At 35.0% G+C, this 26,870-nt stretch overlaps 1 protein-coding gene across 1 annotated transcript in view; it reads left to right on the forward strand.

The window, feature by feature from the left end:
• Positions 1-26,870, forward strand: part of nes (lysophosphatidylcholine acyltransferase 3 protein nessy) — a 389,051-nt gene that overhangs the window by 125,292 nt on the left and 236,889 nt on the right. Inside the window, exon 4 of the mRNA XM_090408067.1 lies at positions 15,146-15,239. Within this exon, the coding sequence (XP_090264193.1) occupies positions 15,146-15,239 (94 nt within the window). The remainder of the gene's footprint in view (positions 1-15,145; positions 15,240-26,870) is intronic.

Below are 26,870 nucleotides of genomic sequence, written 5' to 3' on the forward strand. Positions count from 1 at the left end.
GTGGTAACAATTGCTCACCCACACCCTACCATCAGACTGGAAACAGGTGAACCTTGATTCATTGCTCCAGATTCCTGGTCACACGCTCTCTATACCAGGCCATATGAGCCCCCTTGTTCGTTGTGTGATATTCGGCTTGTGTATCTGCACTTCCATCGAAACCCAGTAAATGAAGTTCTTTTTGTACAGTATCGCGGATAATAGTAAAACTCATCATCTGTGCCGATTGTAACCAGATTTTGCATGCTGCCCTGGGTGTTTTCCTGCAATAGTGATCCCAGAGGAGTGTTTAAGGGTCAAAGCTGTATAACTGAGAGGAGACCTCCACATAGCCTTTAAAGGAATGCGGAGAACCGACCAGGGCTTCTGACCTAATGTCCAATCCTCACCTTCTCGTGGTGTACCCTGTTGGGTATCTACTTGGATACTGAACGAACGAGGATGGGCTGGCAATTTGGGATTTAGCCGACCAAATTGTATTCTTATTGGTTAAACCAAAATAAAAAAATGATGGTACAACATGACAAAATTTCATTCCGGCTGGGGCATCACCCGGTTAAACAAGGCCCCCGTTGTTTTCGCCAGGGAACCAGGGCAAACAGCGAAAAGTCAGCTACTGGAACAAATCTGAAAACAAACCCCAACTCAACATCACCAGAGTTAAAGATCAGTACTATCAACATAAGAAGCCTGAATGGCAAAGAAATGGAGCTAGCTGAGGAATTAGGGGTGACTGAAACAAAAAATACCAAAACGGGCGAGATCTTTCTGAGCAATAAATACAAATTGTTATATTCAGGCAATGACAATCAAGTTAAAGAAGGAGTAGCCATTGTATTTAACACAAAATACGAGGCTAATCTTCAATGAATGGCAGTCAGTCTCAAGTAGAGTGATGTGGGCAAATATGAGAATGGGGAACTGGACAATGAGACTTATTTGTGCCTATGGTCCCACAGAAGGTTCTACTAAGGTAGAAGTGGAGGAATTTTTTTGAGGCTTTAGAAAAAGCAACTGACACAATAAAAAAGGAAAAGTTGGTCCTTGTTGGGGATCTAAATAGCAGAGTAGGAAATTATTGCGAGATATACAAAAATATTTTGGGAAAATTTGGAGAAAAGAGCAAAGCTAATAATAATGGCAAATATCTGTTGGATTTCTGCTCAGGACATGGACTGGTTATTACTAACACCATGTTCCAACATAAAAATATGCACAAATTCACATGGAGAGAAGAGGCTAGGAATAAGAAAATCATTGACTATGTTATTGTCATAGTCAATAACATAGTCAATGATTTTCTTATTCCTAGCCTAGTGTAGGAAAACGACCCAGAGGAAGACCAAGATATAGGTGGATTGATACAGTACAAAGTGCCTTAGACGATAGAAATATAAGATCTGATAATGTTGGAGTCTTGACAAGTAATAGACTGATTTGGAGGAAAATTGTAGATACGAAGTTAGTAATGATATAATTTTCTCATGTAGTACTATCATATCCTGTACACCCCTTGAGGGTACATAGGAATTTGATGATGATGATCCCAGAATGTCTCCATTTGTGATCACCATTGCCAACTGTTGATTTCGGATACTCCAGTTGAGTGGCAACGGCACATATGGACATGCCACCAATGTCACTGAGTTCACGTTGTGTTGCCATACCACTTACATTCAACTGCTACAATGAAATACTGCTTCCTACTATCTGTAGGCTGGTTTTTATGTTATTAACAAACCTAGAATGTTCCATAACTTCAAATAACAGGGGTGTCAGGACAGTTATTCGTAGATAGTGTATCTTCATGTTGTGTACAAGATTTTTTTATGACAATGGTACCATAAAAGCCAGTAATATGTTTTTAGAATGAGTGGATAAATCACTAGATAATCTTTTCTAGTAAGGTTTGGAGGTGTATAATATTCATTGTAACAGATTTACAGATTCAGTTGTCATCTAGAGCAGTGGTTTCCAACCTTTTTCCACTTATGTATCCCTTTTAAAATAGCTGTTTTTAAATGCTGACATTTATTGTTCCATAACTAACATTCTGCATTTTGTTTACTTTACTTGTTTTTCCGCCATTACTGCTTATTTTTCGTGTACCCCTGAACAGCCTAGTACGTACCCCTGGGGGTACGCGTACCACCAGTTGGGAACCGATGATCTAGAGAATAAGAATTGGTTATCATTAATAAATAGTTAACTAACTATACATTTCACACAATATATGTGACCTATATCATTTGCAACTAATTCTGCAGCTCAACTAACTGGCCATTTTTTTTTTCTTTCTTTCTTTCCACCAAGCTAGTTTAATGTTATGTTTTTCTTTACCCTGCCAGATCCATGTTTTCCAATTTCTTTCCTGTCCATTCTCAATAATCGTGCCTTTTTATTTCACTGGGATACTTTTTTTTTTGTTTGTTTGTTTTGTTGGTTTGTATAACTTGGTATTTGTTATATGCCAAGTTATATAAACCAGTTCAGTTAAAATCAGCTGAAATGATTAAACGAATGACGTTTAATCATTTCAGCTGATTCTCTGAATGCTGTTGAAAAAAAAAATGGTAATCTATGTGGAACAGTTTTGTTTGTTGCCATACTATGTTGATATTTTGTTTCAGTTGTATGTACTGCCAGTCCTGATTTGTGTTTTCTTTGGTTTTCAATGTCCTTGAAGTATTGTGACCAGTATATCTCCCCATACTGGCCTGTGTGTCTCCAATGTAGTGTAAACCACAACTACAGCTGATCTTGTAGGCATTTGGATGTAAATGTTTAGGAGGTTTTGGGTAATTAGAGATCTTGTCAATTGGGTAGAAGGCAACCTTTATATTTTGTTGATGAAGAAGCTTTGCTATTTTGTCTGTGGCTGACTGTATATGTGGAATAATCACTGCTTTTCGAAATTTTTGGTTTTCCTGTTAATCTGATTGTTTTGGAGGTTGACATAAGATTTTTTTTGATGACTGCTGTATTGTAGGATTGAAGTCAGGTATTGTAAACTCTTAGTTCCGTTTTTCTATGTTAGTGGTTATATTTTACAGGTTGGGTTCCTTGATACTGAAAGGCTTTTTTTTTTTACCACTCCATAAACAGGTTTGCTGATGAGAGAGAGAGATGGGAAAGCCCAGTGTGATCCTTGCTTCTGTTCAAAATATTCATCTTGGAATTTAAAAAATGTGCTATTGATGTAACATTTAAAGAGATCTATGTCTGGTATGAAAAGGTCCTGTAATAGTTGTATGATTTCTGTTCTTGGTACATTGGTAAACAGATTTACTGTGCCCAGGCTTGCAAGTGTATCAGTAGTGATGTTTTTGATGCGTTCTATGAATTTGTTGTATTCTTTACATAAGAGGCTGTTTGGCTGTTGTAAGTGCTTAGTAGGTTTGCCAGATATTTCAATGAAAGGAGAAATTGGAGAGTACTTGCATCACCGGTAAGTCAAGTCCTGTTTATGTTCCTTAGGGACACCATATATTCTTGGAACAAGAGGGTGTCTAGACTCAAGACTTTTTCTTTCCTCAGACCAGACAATTCTTTAGTAGAACTTTCTGTGGGATCATATGGAACAAGAGGAGGAATTTGTCAAGGCATTACAAAAATCATCTGACACCAAGATAAAAGTTAAACTTGGTCCTTGTTAGAGATTTTATCAGAAAAGTAGTAAATGATTACCAAACATGTAAAGTTTTGGGAAAATTTGGAGAAAAGAGCAAAACTAAAGTTTTTACTGAATTGCTATTCAGGACATGGACTAGTCATGCATATCTTTATATAGGAAAACTATATTCCAGTATATATATATATGCAAAAATTCACTTCAACAGAGGACATAAGAATGTTTGTGTTATTGTTGATATCATTATCTTCATGCTCATTCAGGACAGGACACAAGTATGCAGAGGATTTTTTGAAATATGAAGTAGTCATCATTTAGATCTGGTCAGGATAAAATTGAATATCATATTGAAAAGAGAAGTGTGGAAGAAAGTTTTAAAAAGAGTGAAAAGTCAACAGATTTTAGAGATGCACTGTAGACTAAAATATACATATGTTCAAGAAAATATGAAAGAAGTTGAAAACAAGAAAACGTGTCTTGGATATTTACTCAGTGGCAGGTGCTGAAGAAAACATTGATTCAGCCAAAGCCATGTGGTAAGGCTGCAAGAATAGAAAAATCAGAACCATAGTGGATTCAGGAAGTTAAACAGGGAGCCAAGGAAAAGAAGACGACATACCAAAAGCTCCTAGCAAGTAAAGCAGCATGTGCATTTTAATGTCTGGAGTAATTACTTGAAAGATTGCAAAATGAAACAAGCAGTGGTGGTGGTAGAAAACATTCATATGGAATGAAATCAAATACATATCAATACTTGAGGTAGAAAAAGTCTCATAAAAAAAACCCAGAAATGTTGGAAGACAACTGGATAGATAATATTCAACCAGAAATGCTCAGATATGGAAGAATAAACATTTTTACAGGGGTTACTTACAAGGCCTGGTCAGAGGGTTTAATTCCAGATGAAATACAGCTCTCACAATACTCATCTGTAAAAAAGTAAATAAAATGGGATACAAAAATTACAGAGAAACATCTCTACTGAGTGTACCTGGTAAGTTTCTTGCAAGCATACCTGAGAGAGAAGGTTAAGAGAAATTGTGGAGGGTGCTCTTGTAGAAGAATATGCGAGATTCAGAAATTAATTTTCATCATCATCAAATTCCTGATATCTACCCTGAAGGGATGTACAGGATATGATAGTACTACATGAAAAACTTACATCATTACTAACTTCCTAGCTACAATTTTCCCCCAAATCAATCTGTTACCTGTCAAGACACCAATATTATCATTCTTATATTCCTGTTTTCTAAGGCTCTTTTTACTGTATCAATCCACCTATATCTTGGTCTTCTTCTGGATCTTTTTCCTGCCCACCTGGTAGAGAACACCATCATCATCAAATTCTTGCCATTTACCCACAAGGGGTGTACAGGATATGATAGTACTACATGAAAAAATTATATCATTACTAACTTCCTGTCTACAATTTTCCTCCAAATCACTCTGTTACTTGTCAAGACTCCAACATTATCAGATCTTATATTTCTATTGTCTAAGGCACTTTGTACCGTATCAATCCACCTATTTCTTGGTCTTCCTCTTGGTCGTTTTGCTGTCAACCTGGCAGAGAACAGTTGTTTTGCTAATCTTTCCTCGCCCATTCTGTTTAGGTGACCATACCACCTGAGATTAGTTCTGCTAACGCATTCCTGGATGCTGACAATATCAAGTTCTTTCCTAATATCCTCGTTTTTAATATGATATTGCCATTGATGCCATCTGTTCATGCCTATAATCTTTCTCAAGACTCTCATATCTGTGGTCTCTAGTCTTTGGTCAAGTGTTTTACTTCTGACCAAGCTCTCAAATCCATAAGTTAAAACTGGTTTGAACACTGTCTTGTATACAGCTAATTTAGTGGTCCGACTAATTTCTCTCTTGTTCCATATGAATTTATTCAGTTGACTTCCCACTATACCAGCTTTGCTGATTCTGTTGTCTATTTCTATACTTAATTTACCATCTTCAGTAAAAATCGTGCCTAAGTAGCTGAAATGTTTTACATGTTCCACAGGTTCTCCATTAACAACACAGTTGACATTTTCAATGATTCTGCCTATTTTCATTGTCTTTGTCTTTTTATTGCTGACCTTCATACCATATCTATTACAACAACTATTCAATTTAGTCAGCGAATCTTGCAGACGTGTAGCGGATTTATTTAGAAGTATAACATCATCCGCATAAAGCCATTTCAGGCTTTTGATGGCTTTTTCTACTTCAAGTATGGATATGTATTCCTGATTGCATGCCTGATTAGTGTTTTCTTTTTACTGCTGGGCTGTCACTGATTATTTTGTTACTTAGACACAATTTTTAGTGAAAATGGTAAATTAAATATGGAAATAGACAACAGAATCAATAAAGCTGGTATGGTAGGAAGTCAAATAAATAAATTTATATGGAATTAGAGAGAAATTAGTCAAAACACTAAATTAGCCGTATACAAGGCAATGTTCAAACTAATTTTAACTTATGGATCTAAGAGCTCAGTTAGAAATAAAACACTTGACCAAAGACTAGAGACCACAGATATGAGAGTCCTGAGAAATATTAGAGGAGTGAACGGATGGCTTTAGTTTCAATATCATATTAAAAACGAGAATATTAAGAAAGAACTTAACATTGTTAGCATCCAGAAATGTGTTAGCAGAGCTAATCTTAGGCGGTACTGTCACTTAAACAGAATGGGAAAGGAAAGATTAGCAAAACAAGCAAAACAAAAAAAAAATACAAAAGCAACTGACACAATGAAAAAGGAAAACTTGGTCCTTGTTGGGGATCTAAATAGCAGAGTAGGAAATGATTGTGAGACATACAAAAATATTTTGGAAAAATTTGGAAAAAAAGAGCAAAGCTAATAATAATGGCAAATATCTGTTGGATTATTGCTCAGGACATGGACTGGTTATTACTAACACCGTGTTCCAACATAAAAATGTGCACAAATTCACATGAGAGAAGAGGCTAGGAATAAGAAAAGTCTCATTGACTATGTTATTGTTGATAGTGATGTTTTCTCCCTGGTGCAGGACACCAGAGTGTACAGAGGATTTGAAATTGGAAGTGATCACTATTTAGTCTTGAGCAGGATAAAATTGAATTTCATATTGAAAAGAATAACATGTAAGAAAGTTTTAAAGCGAATAAAAGTTGAGCAGCTCTCAGATGTGAACTGTAGACTAAAAGACACAAAGATTATTGAAAAAAAAATGAAAGAGTTTGAGAACAGGAATCAAACCTTGGAGATTCAGTGGCAAACTCTGAAGAAAACATTGATCGATTTAGCCAGAGAGGCATGTGGTGAGGTTGTCTGCAAGGATAAAAAAATCAGACCTCCCTGGTGGACACAGGAAGTTAAAGAGGCAGTGAAGGAAAAGAAGAAAGTATATCAAAAGTTCCTGTCAAATAAGTCAGCTCGTGCTCTTAGAGAATATAGAGAAAAATGCAAGAATGCTAAAGACTGTGTAAAACTAGCTAAACAAAAGTTATGGGAGGACTTTGGCAAGAATATTGAAAATAAATATCAAGAAGGTGGCAAAATATTCTGGAGGTTGTTGAAGAAGATTAGGAATGGAGGAAAGAGTGCTGTAAAAGGAGTTAGAGATGATAAAGGTGACATGAAAACGGGAGAAAAAGATATCCTTGAAGTATGGAGTAATTACTTTGAAAAACTGCTAAATGAAACAAGCAGTGATGACAGCACAGCGGTAAAAAACACTGACAAGGCATGCAGTCAGGAATACATATCCATACTTGAAGTAGAAAAAGCCATCAAAGGCTTGAAATGTGGAAAGGCAGCAGGAGTAGATGATATTCGACTAGAAATGCTGAAGTTTGGAGGTATAAAAGTCTTACAATGGCTGCGCTGCATAGTTCAGAAGTCCTGGACAGATGGACGAATTCTGGATGATTGGAATAGAGCTCTCATAGTACCCATATATAAATAGGGAAATAAAATGAAATGTGAGAATTATAGAGGTATTTCCCTACTGAGTGTTCCTGGCAAGATCTATGCAAGTATACTTGAGAAACGGTTGAGAAGAATTGCGGAAGAAAAGCTTGGTGAAGAACAAGCTGGATTCAGGCCAAACAGAGGCTGTCAGGATCAGATTTTCACTTGATGACAGATAGTTAAGAAATCATGGGAATATAACAAAGATCTATTTTTAAGTTTTGCAGATCTGGAAAAGGCATATGACAAGGTGCCAAAAGAAAAGCTGTTCAAAACGCTGCAGTTGTATGGTGTCAGTGGAGCATTATATCAAGCAATACTTAGTGTTTATTTGAGTTGTAAGTCAGCAGTTAGAATTGAAGGAAGTACGGGAAGATGGTTTAATGTTAAATCTGGTGTGAGACAAGGATGTACATTATCCCCTCTGTTATTCATTATCTATATGGATCACATTATGAAGGAAACTGGTATTAAACCTGATATCAAAATTGGAGATGTTAATCTGAGCTCTTTACTTTATGCGGATGTTTTTATTATTATTATTATTATTATGTGACACCTCCAGGGAGTTCAAAGACTCATCGAGGGAGGGCATCTACTCTACAGCTTTCTTTCTCCATAACTTAATCCACCAACTACAATTACCATCATCATCTACACGCCCGCCATCTGCCCCCCACTATCATCACTAGTATTTTCACAGACTATTACAAACACCCATCCCCCATAGTGGGATTCGAACCCGCAGCCTTTTGGCTGGAGAGCAGATGCACTAATTACTCAGACAACCAGGTCGGCAAAACAAGTTCCATGTTTGGTCTTTAGGACAGGGTTTCCAGAAGGCACTATAAGCATGCAGCCTTTTGTGAATGGGAATCGCATAAATGGGGAAAAAATTCACAGCCAAATTATATTGGCCATGCCATGTTAGCTACTTTGTTGGGATTGTAGCATTGAGGAACTGCTACAACTCCAACAATATCAAACAAAAGAAAAAAAAAAAGACGAAGACAGTGAAAATAAGCAGACATATTGAAAATATTTACTGCATGGTGAATGGAGAACCTATAGAACAAGCAAAACATTTCAGAGGTTGTCAGGATTAGATTTTTAATTTAAGACATGTAGTTGATAAATTATGGGACTATATAAATTTTGTAGATTTGGAAAAGACGTGATATTTTAAACACTACAATTGTTTGGTGTGAATTGAGACATGATAATACACATGTATATTTGAGTTGTAAGTCAGTATTTCGAACTGAAAGAAATACAGGAAGATGGTTTGTAGTTGAATCAAGTGTGAGACAAAATGCTCATTATCTTTACTGTTATTCATCATTTAAAAAAGATCACATTATGAATGATAATGACATTAAACCCGATATCCGAATTGGTGATGTTAATGTCAGCGCTTTATTTTATGTAGATTTATGTAGTTATTCTTCTGAATAAATCCATTGCAAACCTGCAAAATTCCCTAACTAAATGAATAAGTACTATAATAAATTGGGCATGAAAATCAGCAATAATTCAGGAATATTGAAAATATCAACATTCCAAAAAGATTGAGTTTTTTAGTAATGTTGGAAATTAAATGTGGAAATATTGCCAAGCTGGTATGGTAGGAAGTCGAATAAATTTACATTAATGAAATGACATTAGAGATATAAGTGAAAACACTAAACTAGCTGCATGCAAAGGCATTTTTCAGTCCATTATTAACTTAGGAATCGTAGTGTTGGGATAAAAATGAAACACTTGTCCATTGTGATTTTCATACCCAGTTTATTACAACAGTTATTCTGTTTAGTTTGGAGTGGCATCAGTGGTAGAAACATATTGAAATCAATGATATTAGGAAGGAACTTGACATTGTTAACATTCAGGAATGAGTGAGCAGAGCTAATCTCAGATAGTATGGTCACTTAAACAGAATAAGAGAAGAAATGTTAGCAAAACAAATGTTTTTTTTTGCCAAAATAGCAAGAAAAAGACCAGGATATAGGTTTATTGATGCAATAAGAAGACTTAGGAGACTGAATTGACTGATAATTCTTTCACTATCAATTATTTTTACAAGGATATCAAATAATACTGATGTTTCTTTCACCATTGGTGAAAGAATTGTCAGTATTATTAGTCTACTAAGACACTTTTTATTGTATCAATGTTGACTAATAGTCAATTGCCAAGAACTGTGATAGTAGACGAGTTATACTGGCAGAAGAGTTAGAGAAGTACCATATCAACAATACTTGGTGTTACCAAAACAAGTGAGATTGTTTAAAATAACAAATACAAGCTACCGTATTCATCCAGTAATGGGAAAGGGAGTAGTTGTAATATTCAACACCAAATGCAAGGATAATCGATTTGAATGACAGTCAGCAGTATTAAGTAGAGTGATGTGGTATTAAACACCAAAATGGAGAAGTGAACAATGAGAATTATTTGTGCCCATGGTTTCACAAATGATTCTAATAAGGAAGAAGTGGAGGAATTTTTCGAGTCATCAGAGAAAGAGTAAAAGTTGTCCTTGTTCAAGAGCTAAAAAGTAGTGTATGAAATGGATACCATAAATGTAGAAAATGTTTTGAGAAAAGAGGAAATATTCTAGCATAAAGATGCGCACAAATTCACATGGTGACAGGATACAAGAAAAAACATCTCACTGACTATGTTATTGTTGATAGCAGTATCTTCATACCATTTGAGGACAAGAGATTCAAGGAATTGAAATGTCAAGATTTCCATTTATTTGATCAAATAAATATTTGATAGTCAGACCAGATCAAATACCAGGGTATTTGATCTGGTCTGACTATCAAACACCCATGCTATGGTCTACCATCCATCCATCCTTTGTATTTGCATCACCACTAGTCATTTACTGTATATCGAGTGTAGAGCTTTTTCTTATATTTCCCCACCAGCACTAGGTTACCCAGTGTGAGCACTTTTATCATGCTCATCTTCCTAAATTATAAATGATCTTTTCTTATTGACCTCAGATCCTATCTGTAGTTCTGCTGATGACAGTACAGTGCATTTCTTTTCAATTGACTAACCTTGTAGTTCTATTCAAGATCCTTCATAAACATTGTTGCACTTACCTTGCTATTCTCTAATACAAGGGTGGTCTGAAAAGTTCTCTGCCTAACAATGAAAAAAGGAATTTATTATTTCAAAATTATTTTTGTTTTTCATCATAATCTCCCTTAAGACATTCATTTATTCCAGCGATTCTCCAGCATCATTATCCCATCCCTATAGTGGTTCTCAGTAAGATCTGCAAAATACCCTTCTACAGCTGCAATCACCTCTTGATTCGAAGAAAAACGCTGACCAGCGAGGAAGAGTTTTGGGAAGAGATAGAAGTCAGAGGGAGCCAAATCTAGGGAATAAGGTGGATGGTCCAACATTTCATAGTGCAGATCCCTTAATTTTCCCATTCCCAAAACACCTTTGTGGGCAAGTGCATTGTCCTGATGAAAGATGATTTTTTCTTCTGCAAACCGGGTCTTTTCTTATGAATTTTATTGTCTTGGCTGGTGAAAAGACGGAATAATATTCACTGGTTATTGTTTTACCCTTTTCAAGATAATTAATAAACAAAATGCATTTAGCATCCCAAAACACCAATGCCATGACCTTTCCTGCTTATGGAACAGTCTTTGGCACTGAACAACTGGCTTCTGTCCACTGTTTTAACTGCTATTTGGATTCTCGTGTATAATGGTGAATCCAATTTTCATCCATAGTAATAAATCAATGCACAAAATCAGATTTATTCTTGTTAAAACTCTTCAAGCACTGTTCAGATATTTCATGCCAGTGCATTTTTGATCTGCTGTGAGCAAGCACGGCATCCATCTTGCACAAAGCTTTTTCATTTGCAATTCTTCATGCAAAATATATTCTACACGTTCTTTTGAAATGCCTATAGTCTCAGCAATTTCACGCACTTTGACTCGTTGGTCATCCAATACGATAACGTGCACTTAATCAATGATTTCTGGTGTTGTTACACTTTTTGGACGTCCTTCACGTGGATCATCTTCAAGGCTGGTACAGCCATGTTTAAACTTGGCAGCCCATTTCTTAATTGTCGAAAACGAAAGAGATGAGTGCCCATAAACTTTTATGAACTTCAAATGAATTTCTTTTGGTGTTAAACCTTCTTTTACAAAGAATTTTATAACTGCACGATACTCAATTTTATCCATTTCAAGGGATACAGACAACAAGCAGGTTATTATTCCTCTTTATTGATCCTTGATGAGATCCCATCTTGACTACTGTGTGCAGATCTAGTTGCCTGGGTCATCTTGGTGATGAGGAAGAGGCATAAAGGATCCAGAGGCAAGTGATCAAAATGCTAGTAGTTCTATGGAATGAACCTTATGAGAACAGGTTGAAGATTTCTGGGTTACTGAAATTGGTTTCAGTAACCTATTCTGTTAATGTATTCCACTCAACATAAATGAATCAGTGGAATAGGTTGCCAGAGTCTTTTGTGACTGCCATTACTGTGAATGAGTTTGAAGCAAATTATGATAGATACTAGGCAAATGTTGGTTAGTCGTTGGCATGATGTGTAGGGTCTCCCTCGATGAGTCTAAGGATTCCATGCAGTAGCCCATAATAATAGTAATATTCAAATTGCTATGCTTGAAATATTTATCACAATATTAAGTGTTGTTTTAAATCATTAAGTATTTACTTTAATACTGTTGTTTAACTTGAAGTACTGTAGTTTATGTTTGTCTAGTCTCCTTTATAAGTTATTTGGTTGTATTAGTTTTCCAGTAATAACCATCTCCTCTCCATTCATGAAAAATCATCCACAAAAAAGGTGAAGGGATAAAGATGATTAGGAGCTTATCAAACAGTTAAGGCACTCAAAAAAGAAGATGGCCTATTGAAAATTTTTAGCATAGAGACTTGGGCTAGGCATGACTTGAAAAATTCCATATTGTCCCTAGAGCAGGGTTTTCAGATTATGTATTTAAAAAAAAAAAAAAACTAAATAAATAATAATAAAATCACTTAGCACACTAATTTACATTTTCCAGGTGAAGAGAACTTGCTACCTCTATCTGAGACCTTCTTACCTTCAGTTGAAAAGCCCTTATATATTTAAATATAAAGAGCCAATAAGCTTCATTTTGGCGATATAAACATTATTCAAATTAAGGGGATATTAAATCCCACATTGTTTTAAAACCGAATAAGAAACTCAAAGATTGGAATCAGAGAGTTTCATGCCGAATATAGTAAACTATAAAAGTATCGGCGATTACTAGCGTGAGTTAATGCAAGTAGTCCTAGTACGTAGTACAATCTCGGGCAACTCGTTGCAAAGGTGGGGAAAGTTTTGATCGCTATTCTTGGTATTTTCCATAATGTAAAAACACATTTCCTAGGAAACGTATGCTGTTATTACATTATGGTGGGAGGTCACTACCCAGACCGGTTTCAGCCTTTTTCGAGGCTTCATCAGTGAGTAACTGGACCAAATAGATACCAAAGGGTATAGCGAAAAGAACTTATATACTCTGCTATATGAGTTGTCAAACAGGTGCAACCATTAAGTTACTTAAATATAAGGAGCCAATAGGCTTCATTTCGGCGTATAAACATTATTCAAATTAAGGGGATATTAAATCCCACATTGTTTTAAAACCGAATAAGAAGCTCACTTAATGCTTGCACCTGTTTGACAACTCGTATAGCAGAGTATATAAGTTCTTTTCGCTATACCCTTTGATATCTATTTGGTCTAGCTACTCACTGATGAAGCCTCAAAAAAGGCTGAAACCAGTCTGGGTAGTGATCTCCCACCATAATGTAATAACAGCATACATTTCCTAGGAAATGTGTTTTTACATTATGGAAAATACTAAGAATAGTAATCATAACTTTCCCCACCTTTGCAATGAGTTGCCCGAGATTGTACTACGTACTAGGACTACTTGCATTAGCTCACGCTAGTAATCGCCGATACTTTTATAGTTTACTATGTTCGGCATGAAACTCTCTTATTCCAATCTTTGAGTTTCTTATTCAGTTTTAAAACAATGTGGGATTTAATATCCCCTTAATTTGAATAGCCCTTATATATGTTCTTTACATCCAAGATAGAATATTGGTCTCTTGCAGGAAACAGTCCTCTCCTTATGGAATATTACTTATTATTATTCAAGAGATTATTTTGTTAAGGGCATGTTTTTTTTCCCTAGGGGATTTTTAAATTATTTGTATGATTTTACAGTTTTTAAAATTTTATAATACAATAGCAATATTAGTTTCTTCTTAGATTTCTTAGCAGAGCTCTGGTATTATTAAGAACTATTCACCTTCCTGTGTTGATTGAAAATTTGATTCTTTCTTTATGTTTTTCTCTAGGTTCACAATTAGTTATTGCATTTAACTGTCTTGCTGTTTCAAGGGCATACTTTTATCTTATTTTTATTTTTATTTTTATTTTTTTTTCTGTTCTTTCAGGGATAATCACTTCTCTAATGTGGCTCTCTCAGAGAATTTTCCCCCCCATTCTTATGGGTGAGTGCTGAGTGATATAAATATGGAATATGCATTTGTGTGTTCTAATCCTTTGAAGTATCATTAATCTGCAGCACTAATTCTGAAGGGTAATCTTATATGCTTCACCATGAAAAATCATTCTTATGAATTATTTGTACACAAACTCAAAAATTTGTTAAATAAATTTATTGGCATTCAAAATGGAAAGTTATTGAAATCAACCAGATCTAATGACATTTACAAATTAACAACAGTTTGAATTCTAGTTTCTTATCCAACATCTTTCACATTTTCAGTGTAACAAAATAAAAAAGAGCATTAGAAACTGAATAAATTAATTAATCCCAAGAGGGGATTGGAATCTCTATTTTTTAGTTGCTGCAATGAAATGTTCATATGTGTTGAGTGTCAAGATAGCCGACTTTTGACAATTAACTCGTTTTCTTCAAGTTAGTTTTGTAGATTACATTTTGAAACTGAGAAATAATGAATATAAAGTGCAAATTGTGAATATGTGAAAATATGAATTTATTAAATAGCTAAAAACAAAGAAAAATTGTGATAATTGGTGTGCTCTAAACTAGAGGTGTACACTAAACCCAACTTAAGTTAAAATATCTAATCTATAGTCACACCCACAGTACTAATGTACAATGGATTCACAATCTTTTATAAGTTATATTGTTAGACAAATAGCATAAGTAATTAGCAAATCATAAAACTTTTCAACTAAATGTGTTTAACTGATTTAAATATTGATTTTTCTTAAAGTATGAAACTCTCTGAAGAACACTTCAGCCAGTTACAAAATCAGGTACATATCTTAGCCTTAGTTACAAGATCAGAAGTCTGTAGGTTATGTATCTTACTGTGCTGTGTTTTACATTTTTCAGTCAGCAGTCAGTCGTATCTCTCTCTCTCACATATACACAACACACACACACACACACACATACATACATGTATTCTGCATATGGTTGATATAACTTTAATTCCAATTTCAGACATATTTGATATTTGGATACTACTGGACTGGTACAAATGATTATGACATTAAATGGAGCATGCCTCATTGTGTCTTAACGTTAAGATTGATTGGTAAGTTACTTTCTTTTCATTATTCTTTTTAACAGTATAACAGTATGTTATACTTATCTGCTAAAAAAAGAAAGTGATATAGAAAGCGAAAGTATTTTCAGGTAAAACCTCTTTGAGCTTTTTTTTTTAAACTTCTACCTAAATTTATAATGAATGGAATCATTGATTATTAATAGGAGGTACGTTTATTATAACATCTGGTGTAACATTTATTATAACATCTGGTGTCAAGTGTAGTTATGAAGCAGTAATAGAAAACATTTTTTTGTACTGAAAATAAGAGCCAACAGGCTTCATTTCAGCAAAGTAAAATTATTCAAAATTAAGTGGATATTGAATACCACATTATTTCTTAGCCAAATAACTTTACTGTACAAGTTGCCTTTTGGCAACTCATGCAGTAAAGAAATAAGCTCTGACTATTGAAACCTTAGTATTACATCTAGGTCTACCTACTCACTGATGAGACCTCAAAAAAGGTAGAAACCAGCCTGGGTAGTGACCTTCTCTCATAATGTAGATCAGTGATACATCTCCTAGGAGCTGTGTTTTACATTATGGGAAAATACTAAGAACAGTGATCGGAACTTGCTCCACCTTTACTACTAGTCGCCCTAGCACTGCACTGCCAGGTGTTGGCATACGCTTGGACTCGCCGAACTTTATATAGTTTTCTGTATTCGGCATGAAACTCTTAGATTAGATTTCCTATCTTCAAGTTTCTTATTCGGCTAAGAAATAATGTGGTATTCAATATCCACTTAATTTTGAATAATTGTTTTGTACATTTTCACAGTAGATTGGTATGTATGAATTATAGTTAATTGTTCTAATATGAAAATCAATTGAAGTTGAACTGAACTGAAGGAGTGTTACTGTTTCTGGAATATGTGGATTTTAGATTACATTTCAAAATGATGATATCTTTCTTAAAATAAGATTTTTAGTAAACTTTTTGTTTGTGTGTGTATATATACACTATGTTGACAAAAGTTTGAACAAGTTGTGGTCAAAAAAAATGCATTTTAATTGCATTTCTAGTAACAAGTGGGATCATATTTAGCCTGAATGACAGCATCTACCCTCTGAGGCATGCTTTCAAACAATTTCTGATATGTAACAAGGGGAATATTCTTTCATTCCTTGTGCAAAGTTAATTCCATTGCTGATGCTAGCCACTATGATCTGTGGTGAATCTAGCATTCTAATTCGTTCCAAAGATGAAGTTCGATGATGGTGACGAGGTCTGGACTTTGAGCCTGCCAGTCCAACACTTCAACATTGTTTTCTGGAAACCAGTCTTGAACACCAGTGCAGTATAGCATGGAGCATTGTTGTGTCGAAATGCACAAGGGCCAGTCACTGCTGAAGTACTTCCATAGCATCAGAAGTTTGAAGTTGTCTAGGAAGTCCAGGTAGCCATTGGACATCATGGTTTGGACATATCCACTAATCGACCAAGCCCCCATCCAACTATAACACCTCCATACCATTACCAAGCCTCCACCAAACTTTGCAGTTGGATTGATGCAGTCCAGCTGGAACAGTTCACTGGATAATCTTCAGATCCAAACACAACCATCAAAGTGAAATCTTTGGAAGAATGTTTTGTTGCTCTACAGAACCCTTTTCGAATCATGTATGGTCCAGGAATGGTGTAAGAGACCAAATGTTGTTTGGCATTGAACGGGTGGGGGTTAAGACCTTTCTTGTGTGGGGGCTGATATATATATATATATATATATATATATATATCAGCCCCACACAAGAAAGGTCTTAACAGTGTCACGTGTAGACAAGTGATTAGAGAAAAATAGAAGAAAGGAAACTGAAAGAGGCTTTTGATGTCATAAAATATCAATTTGTTTTTGAAGGTTGAAGGGCCAGATGTGAAAGTCAACTGAAGAAGAGAAAACTAATCTTAGTTGGTTGCAGAATGTTCTCAAAGTTAGGGAGAACAGGACACAATCTTTCTTCAGGGAAATAAGACAGGATTGTGTTTTGGCATTAAAATTCGCTAAATTATTTTCACCCTGCTTGAGAATGGCAAGAAGATCTGACATTGGCCACAGAAGATTTTGAAGCTTAAGTCATCGGACCACTAGGTTTTGTAAGCGAAAAAGAGGAATGGAATGTTCTGTCATTAGCAAAGTCATTAATGGGATTTTATGTTAGGGAGAGAAGATTTTTGATATATATATATATTAGGAAAAAAGGTAGGGGGAAAGCACAGACCTTTAAATTATCCCATCATTGATTAAAAAATCAGATTAGAGAGAACCATCCACCATGACATGTAATGAACAACGGGGGAGGAAACTTGTACTCTGTAACTAACAAAACGCTACAGAGTACAAGTAGCGTTTCTGTAGCTAACAAAACCAAATAGATACTGTTAATAATAATAATAGGATCTATTTGGTTACAAAAGTAAATTAAGCTAGAGAGCAACATGTTCACATAAAGTTTTAATTTATATATATATATATATATATATATATATATATATCCTGTACACCCCTTGAGGGTACATGGCAGGAATTTGATGATGATGATGATATTTATATATACTCATGTGAATATATATATATATATAAATTAAAACAAAATGGTATTGATGGTGGCCAATAAAAGCTGAAATATAAAAGTCAGGGTTTGCTGGAAAAACTTGAAGAACTAAGATTGAATATGTGCCATCCAAATTCTTGGGTTTTTATGCCACCGTTAATGTTAAGATTAGGATGGTTAATCAAAATATCACAGGCTTCTTTAAATTTGCATTCATACCAAGTTTTTGTATGATGTAAAGAACATGTACTTTTCCAGTCAATTTAGTGTAGGTGTTATGAGCATGATCTGAGAGGCCTGCTTCGCCAGAATTGTTAAATTTAATGTATTGTTTGTGTTCTTTTTTTTATGGATAGGAATTGTACACCCAGTGTCACCAATATAAGGTAACTTATAGGTGTAATAGATACAATAAACTCCAGGGGGAGCCAATGAGTGGGGGAGAGGATCATTAGAGGAGTTGAATATGTTTTTTAATTTTTTCTGATAACCCTTTAATGTCCGGGATAGCTGTGGTTTTACTGTAATCTATATGTATTTTTTGATGACGTTTTATGAAGAACCTTCAAAGATGTATAACTGAGAGGAGACCTCCGCATAGCCCTTTAAAGGAATGCAGAGAACAGACCAGGGCTTCTGACCTAATGTCCAATCCTCACCTTCTCATGGTGCACACTTTTAGGTATCTATCTGGATACTGAACAAATGAGGATGGGCTGGCAATTTGAGATTTAGCCACCCAAATTGTATTTTTATTGGCTTAAATCACAATATAAAATGATGGTACAACATGACAGAATTTCATGCTGACTGGGGTGTCGCCCTGTTAAATAAGGCCTCTGTTGTTTTCTCCAGAGAACCAAGGCAAACAGCGAAAGGTCAGCTGCTGGGACAAATCCTGAAACACACCCAACTCAACATCACCAGAGTTCAAGATTGGTACTATTAACATAAGAAGCCTGAATGGCAAAGAAATTGAGCTAACCGAAGAATTGGATAAGTACCGGATCGACATAATAGGGGTGATTGAAACAAAAAAGACAAAAACTGGTGAGATCTTTCTGAGCAGTAAATACAAAATGTTATATTCAGGCAATGACAATCAAGGAAAAGAAGGAGTAGCCATAGTATTCAACACAAAATACGAGGCTAATCTTCTTGAATGGCAGGCAGTCTCAAGTAGAGTGATGTGGGCAAATATCAGAATGGGGAACTGGACAATGAGACTTATTTGTGCCTATGGTCCCACAGTAAGGTAGAAGTGGAGGAATTTTTCTGGTGTCTCATGTACATCAATGTACAAGGGGATAATGTACATTATCCTCTCTGTTATTCATTATCTGTATGGATCACATTATGAAGGAAAGTGGTATTAATTCAGGCAATGGCAATCAAGGAAACGAAGGTGTAGCTATAGTATTCAACATTAAATACGAAGCTAATCTTCTCGAATGGCAGACAATATCAGTATTGTCTGCCAGTCGACAATATAGGGGATTGCTTTGTAGGGTGAAGCTCCAATATGGTAGCATGAAAAAATTTTCTTTTGCCTAATCCTGCTTTTTTTTTTTTTAAAGTTGGATTGTTACATCAAATCCAGAAAACTTTCTAGTATCTTAATAAATTTAGTTTAATCCTTTATCCAAGTGTGAGCAAACAAAGTTTGCGCCTGAAAGTATCTTCAGGACTGGGTTAAGGTGGTACAACACCAGGGTAACTCGTTGCAAAGGTGGAGCAAGATACCAACACTCCTATCTCAGTATCTCCTATAATGTAATGCAAAACACATCTCCTTGCGGATATGTCTAGTGTTATGCATTAAGGGAAGGGAAGGGAAGGGCCACTACCCAGACTAGTTTCAACCTTTATTGAGGTCTCTTCAGTGGGAGCCAGGCCCAAGTGGAGATATCAGGCAGAAGCATTAGCAGGTCATCTATACCTATAGGAATTGCCAATTGGTGTGCCACCCTTTTTTAATAATTTACTCTGGATTTAGAGAAAGTTGTTGAAAGTTTATTTTTCACTTGGTTAGAGTATAATAAATTTAGTTTAATCCTTTATCCAAGTGTGAGCAAACAAAGTTTGCGCCTGAAAGTATCTTCAGGACTGGGTTAAGGTGGTACAACATGTGGTAGCTTGCTCCACCTTTGCAACGAGTTGCCCTGGTGTTGTACCACCTTAACCCAGTCCTGAAGATACTTTCAGGCGTAAACTTTGTTTGCTCACACTTGGATAAAGGATTAAACTAAATTTATTATACTCTAACCAAGTGAAAAATAAACTTTCAACAACTTTCTCTAAATCCAGAGTAAATTATTAAAAAAGGGTGGCACACCAATTGGCAATTCCTATAGGTAGAGATGACCTGCTAATGCTTCTGCCTGATATCTCCACTTGGGCCTGGCTCCCACTGAAGAGACCTCAATAAAGGTCAAAACTAGTTCTGGGTAGTGGCCCTTCCCTTAATGCATAACATTAGACATATCTGCAAGGAGATGTGTTTTGCATTATAGGAGATACTGAGATGTAGCTTGCTCCACCTTTGCAACAAGTTGCCCTGGTGTTGTACCACCTTAACCCAGTCCTGAAGATACTTTCAGGTGCAAACTTTGTTTGCTCACACTTGGATAAAGGATTAAACTAAATTTATTATACTCTAACCAAGTGAAAAATAAACTTTCAACAACTTTCTAGTATCTTCAAATGTGTAGAAAGGCTTATGTGTTAGTCATACATGATGATTAATTTTGACAGTATATATTAGAATACAGACTGTTAAGTAAATAATTATTCATTGATTTATTTCTGATATTTCGCTGGTATTATAACCAGCATCTTCAGAGCAGAAAAAACAGATTGTCACAGTATGCAAGACTACAACAATATGGTGTAACAGTGGGACTAGTTTGAACAATTGTAGCAACACATTAAAGTCCTAATTAGGTACCCTCTATGTTATAAAAAAAAAAAAAAAAAAAAAAAAAAAAAAAAAAAAAAAACGGAAAGAGAAAGCTGGTACTGGTTATTTTGTTGTATAATGAAACCTGTGGAGCATTCATCACTAAACATACATGTAACCACAGTAATAAAATTTTTAATAAGTAAATATTTCGTCTTAAGTATCATAGGACATCTTCAGTACAGTTAATTCAAACAACACTGGGAATTACATACAGTTAGGGCACATGCTTACAATGGAATCCCTCTATGCAGTAGCATCTTATAGAATTAAATTAATATATATCTGGGGAAAAAAGATCACATTAAAATGAGATAACATAAAATTATTTTATGCAATTTAGGATGACTATTTCCCAGCCTTTAGGGATAGTAAGAATGTCATTACGGTTCAAATTAAGTCTGTGACTTAGGGCTTCGGCACTTTCTTTATATAAATGTTCATGTTTATATGAAGATCTATGTTGAAGTTTGGTTTTCTTTCAATGGATCCTATGGTTTTGGTTTTCAATTCCGCGTTGTGCGAGGCCAGATTTCTGCGGTTTGATGAGATGGATATGATCTTGATGTTTTGAAATGCGTTAGTTGATAGATTTACATGTCTGTCCATAGTAGGACAATTTAAAGTAGCCTAAAGACAAATTCTCACCTCTTATGCTACCTCATGTGTATGACATCCCATGCTTCTGTAAATCGTCCTACTATGGATAGGTAGATCCATCAACAAATAGCATGCTATGCAGATGATATAGCAATCTGCCACACAAGCAGTAATCCTCAACAATCTGAAAAAGTCCTAAATAATTCAATAAAAGGCTTAGAAAGATGGGCAAAGGAACTTAAATTACAGATAAACCTAGAAAAAAAAAAAAAACTGAGTATCTTCTCCACTGATAGAAAAAATGGACACAATTACAACCCTCAAATCATAATATGTAATACCAAAATAGAAAAAACAGTGTCTCCAAAATACTTAGGCCTAACTCTACATGCTAAACTGAGATTTACAACTCATATTACAAATACATCTAATAAAGCTCTTAAAAAGCTTAAATATCATCAAAAGGCTCTGTGGAACAAAGTGAGGTGCAAAACAGAAGACATTCAAAACTACATATATGGCACTCATATGACCCACTATGGAATATGCCTCATCAATCTGGACTCCAGCTTCTACTAGCTCAAAAGAAAAACTTGACAGAGTACAATCAAGAGCTGCAAAAATTATTATAGGTGCAGTCTCATTCACAAATGATTTAAAGCTCACATACTAGAAGACAGAAGAAACTCTCTCCACAATTAAATTCACTAACAGAATCAGGAGCCAACAACAGGACCACATCTCACTCAGGACTTTCGATGCCTGGACAAGAAAATCTAGACTAAAGAGATCATCTACTTTAATATGATCATGAAATTAGAAAACAGAATGACTTAGAGCACCTGTCCACTGAAATAAGCAATGAGCCATTCTTTTCCACTATTCTACCAAAAAACACAATAATAAACTTAAATCTCCTCAAACCTTGTTCAAAAAACGATTCACAGCAAGAAAATAAAAGAAAAGGACTTGACACCATACATCACTTAAATAACCCAAACCATGTCATTGCCTACACTGATGGATCATCTGATGAAGCACTCAACCAAGGAGATTCAAGGATTTTTCTAACTCTACCTGGGGGCGAGGAAAGGCAAATCAAAACCACAACTGGCAAAATAGCCTCAAACTTCACTTATGAATTAGCAACCATACAAACAGCTCTCAAATTCTTTCTCTCAAATCCAGTAATAAACATTACAGGAGGAATAACCATCTACAGTGACTCAAAATCTCACTTGAGACATTAAAAAATGGAAAACAAATCTCACACAGGAAATTCATGAACTACTAATTAAATTTGAAAAATAAGAACTGCACACTGCAATACCAGCCCATGTAAATGTTGAAGGCAGTGAAAGAGCAGACGGACTAGTCAAAGAAGCAAGATACTTACCTCAAAAATTAAACCACTCTCACTAACTGATGTTAACTCTGTTGCCAAAATAAGATTGATAAAACAAACTATCAAGAAGAAGAAGAATGAAATCAGTGAAATGAATGAAAATAGAGAAATTACCACAATCATCACCAGACTCAGATTGGAACATTTTAAAGGCATGAAAATTCAGCCACAGTAGTAGGAGCTATGAAACATGCAAGAACTGCCAGGAGTTAAACTAACACCTGTCCATATTTATTCTTGTCCAGCAATTGCTGCTTCTCTACAGAAAATTGACAATAACCCTGGAGAAAAGCTCTACTCCATCCAAGTTCAACAGATTGCCAAGGCAGTTCTACAGATCCACAGTCATATCTAGAAGCTCTTCAATGGACTCGACAACAATAACAAGTGGTATTAAACCTGATATCAAAATTGGAAATGTTAATCTCAGCTCTTTACTGTATGTGGATGATGTTATTCTTCTAAATAAATCTGGTATAAGTCTATAAGATTCCCTGGCTAAATTGAATAACTGGTGTAATAGAGATGGTATGAAGGTCAGCAATAACAAGACAAAGACAATGAAAATAGATGCATTGAAAATATCAACTGCATTTTGAATGGAGAACCTATAATAATAATAATAACAAACTCTAGCATTGATGTAAGTTTTTTTTTTTTTTTCCCCCACCAGAGGTGTGGTCAATAGTTTTAACAACTGTTCAAATCAAAGTAACTTTAGCATGCCACGTAGATTGTAGTGCAGCTTGTTTCTTTGTATATAGTAAACCGTCGATTTAACGAACTAATAGGGGCTAAGGGGTGGGTGTCTATTAAATCGTGAATTTTTTAAAATAAAAATATCTGTAACATTATACTGCAATTTTATCAATATTAGCACTGTAATAACAAAAAATTTGTTTTACATACACTTTTAGATTAAGTTAATGTGAAGTTAATGTTCGATGTTGAGGTACATGGTTTAGGTAATCCTGCTTTGAAAAAACTATGAGGCTTTTTTTGAACTTTTGAATTCTGTTGTTTTTTTATGATGAACTCCCTAAAATTACAAAAATGTGTGTAATAAAACTGCCACAGAAAGTCACATCATGTGACAAAAGAACCAATTACAGTGCGATTGTTGTGATCACATCCTAATCATTCGGCGAACATGTTTTATGAGCGGTGACTCATTTGTGTTGGCTAAATTACTAGTGTTTTTCCAACATATGATGACCTATTCGCCAAAATTTGTTAAAAATAACAGGAAATTAATAACAAAAAATAACCTGTTAATTTAATTATAAGCAAATCTTGGTTAAAAGCATTTTAAAATTAACAAGGTATTAATTTTCACATGTGACATACGGACCGGAAATTTTGTCCGTTAAATTGAGGTCCGTTAAATCAAGGGTTTACTGTATATGTGTATACTCCATCATCTGGATTATACGTGTATACTGCAGATGATGACTTTTATGTGAAATGTCAAGTGATTATATTGTTTTTATTAAACTGAAGTTTTACTCTAACACAGTAGTTGTTTCCTTAATTTTTATGATGAATTCTGATCACTGTGTAACCACAAAGGAAAGTGTTTAAGATAGGTGTGCTACATTATTATATGATTTCCATTTCACGATAATAAGGTCGGACATAATAATTATTGTAAGAAATACAGTAGAAAAGCTGTTCTAGATTAGCCATGTTGTTTCTTTCAACTTTTCTTTAGGATATACCCAGAGGTTAGCAGCAAGAGGAAGGCTTTCTGTGGCATAATCCATAATGATTATTCCTGATAAGGTCCTAATTGGTTTCTATTTTGTTTAAAAGTCGACTGTTTTTTTATATTATAATAAAAAACAGTCAACAAATAAAAAAGAACTAACATAGAAATCTAGGTATATTTCTATGTTACTTCAGAAAGGGCTGATGCAAGCCAAATTTTAAAGTATATAATGAATGCTCGTTGGAGAAATACTTTGAGAATCTAGGAATTTGTTGTATCTGTATGTTCCAGATTTTTGGAATGTTAGCGATGAAAAAGTAAAGGAGGCATCACTTGCAGAAGTAGGAAGTAGAGATTATTCTTAATCATTAATGTAGAAGTTTGAGACGTATGATGGCAGGGGATCTGCTTGGTATTTTGGCATTGTTGCAGAAAATCCATCAGGATATAGAAGATGAAAACTTAGTTAGACAGGGTTGTTATGATGGCTTTATATAAGGACAATAAATTTGTGATTCCATTTGTTCGTTCAGAGCATGATTTTTGTTTGTTAATAAAATTTTTATAGGCATTTCATCATAGTCCTTCATGGTATAAACAGTGCCAAGAGAAAGAAAAAAAATTTTTTTATTGAACTTACTAATTTTTCACTGATTTTTCTTCCCAGCATCTTCCGAGATAAATCACAACTGTGACAAGCACTTAGATTATTGTTGAAACTGTTCATATTGTAACTGAAAAGAAACTAATGTCCTAACACAGTGCCGTCTGGGAGCATGATAACCATAAATTTAGTTTGGAGAAGTCGAGATGTTCGTTCTCAGAATGACTGTTTTCCCAGTCTTTGGCAAATTAATGCAGTCATGCTTATTGAGGTGGGGAGGGAGGGGTGCTTCATAGCAGATGGTGATCCTAAAAACAGTCTTACTATAGGTTTAAAACCTATAGTGAGTTCTATGCAGTAAAGATGTCTTCTTCCATTTAATCATATGAGCATACTCAGAGTTTGCCATATAGCTGATCACAGATGTAATTTTTGCATTCAAACTTGATGATAACCAAACTGCAGGCAGAAGGAACTTTATACACTCCAATATGCCCCATGATGAAGAGGATGAAGTTCATCCTTAGGAGAATAGATTAAGGTAGCTAGCTGAATGACTGTTTTGATAGTGGCATGAAGATTATGTTTGTGGAGAACTTGGCTATCTTTTAAGTACCTTTAATATAAGCCACTCCTGGTTTGCCTGGAGTGGCAGACCATGTTTTGGATATGACTTCACACAGGATTAAATGGAAGAACACATCTTTATCTTTACTGCATAGAAGGTGCTGGGGCTGAGAGATTATTTTTAGAATCTGCATTAGCTTTGAAGCCTTTGCCCAGTCTCATTAAGTATGGATGCATTAATTTGCCAAAGATTTGAGAGACAGTCATTCTGACACCAAATAGCTTCTTCTCCAGATTAACTTTTTGTGGTTATCTGCCTCCAAAGGATGCCATGTTAGGATATTAGTTCCTTTTCAATTACAAGTGATTTACTGTTGTTCTTGCTATACCTCTTGAGTGCTATGAGCTTGTCGTAGTTGTAATTTGTGCTCTGAAGGTGCTGCGACCAGTGAAATATTAGTAAATTCAATTAATTAAATACATTTTTGTCTATGGTCTTTATACCATGAAGCACTGTGGTGAATAACCAATAACACTTAATCGTTTCTGTACATATAGTTTTATAGGCATTACTTACTTTTTCATAAAAATTGTAGAAAACTGGTTAGTTTCCATACTATGAATTAGTTTTGATATGCTATTGCAAAGAGAGCACTAACTTTATCTGAGGCATGTTCTGTTTTTTTGTAGCATCTGTATGTGTCGTAATATCAACAGGAATATTTCTGCATGAACAAAATTTGATGCATTATTTTGTATTATTTTTGCTTTCTATGTAAAGGAAAGTTGCAAAATTCATCTGAAATATAATCAATAAATTTTAAGCTGTATAAATAAAGCTATACTTCTGATATAAATTAATACTCTGTTCACTTAATGTTCTGATTTGCAGTTTACCCTGAAATGCTATTCTGAATTAGGATATGATAGATGTAAGCAACAGAAAGCATAAAAATGAAAGACTTTATTGTGTATTGGCATTTTGCCCAGGATCAATTTCATCAAGCACTAACCATCATTCATGCATCACCAACATACTTCTCTTTGGACTCATTCTCCAATAAGAAAACTGGTAAACATACGATGCACCCTGTTCTGCTCATTCACCTTTCTTCAAGTAAAAAATATATAATCCTCTCATTCCTGCTAACTACACTCTACTCAGTTTCTAGGAATCAGTCCCTTTTTTCCACTCACTAATCATGTTCTGAAAAGCTACC

Source organism: Typopeltis vanoorti, chromosome 18, assembly GCF_054136105.1.
Source record: "Typopeltis vanoorti isolate ZY-2024b chromosome 18, IOZ_Tvanoo_1.0, whole genome shotgun sequence".
NCBI classification, from domain to species: domain Eukaryota; kingdom Metazoa; phylum Arthropoda; class Arachnida; order Uropygi; family Thelyphonidae; genus Typopeltis; species Typopeltis vanoorti.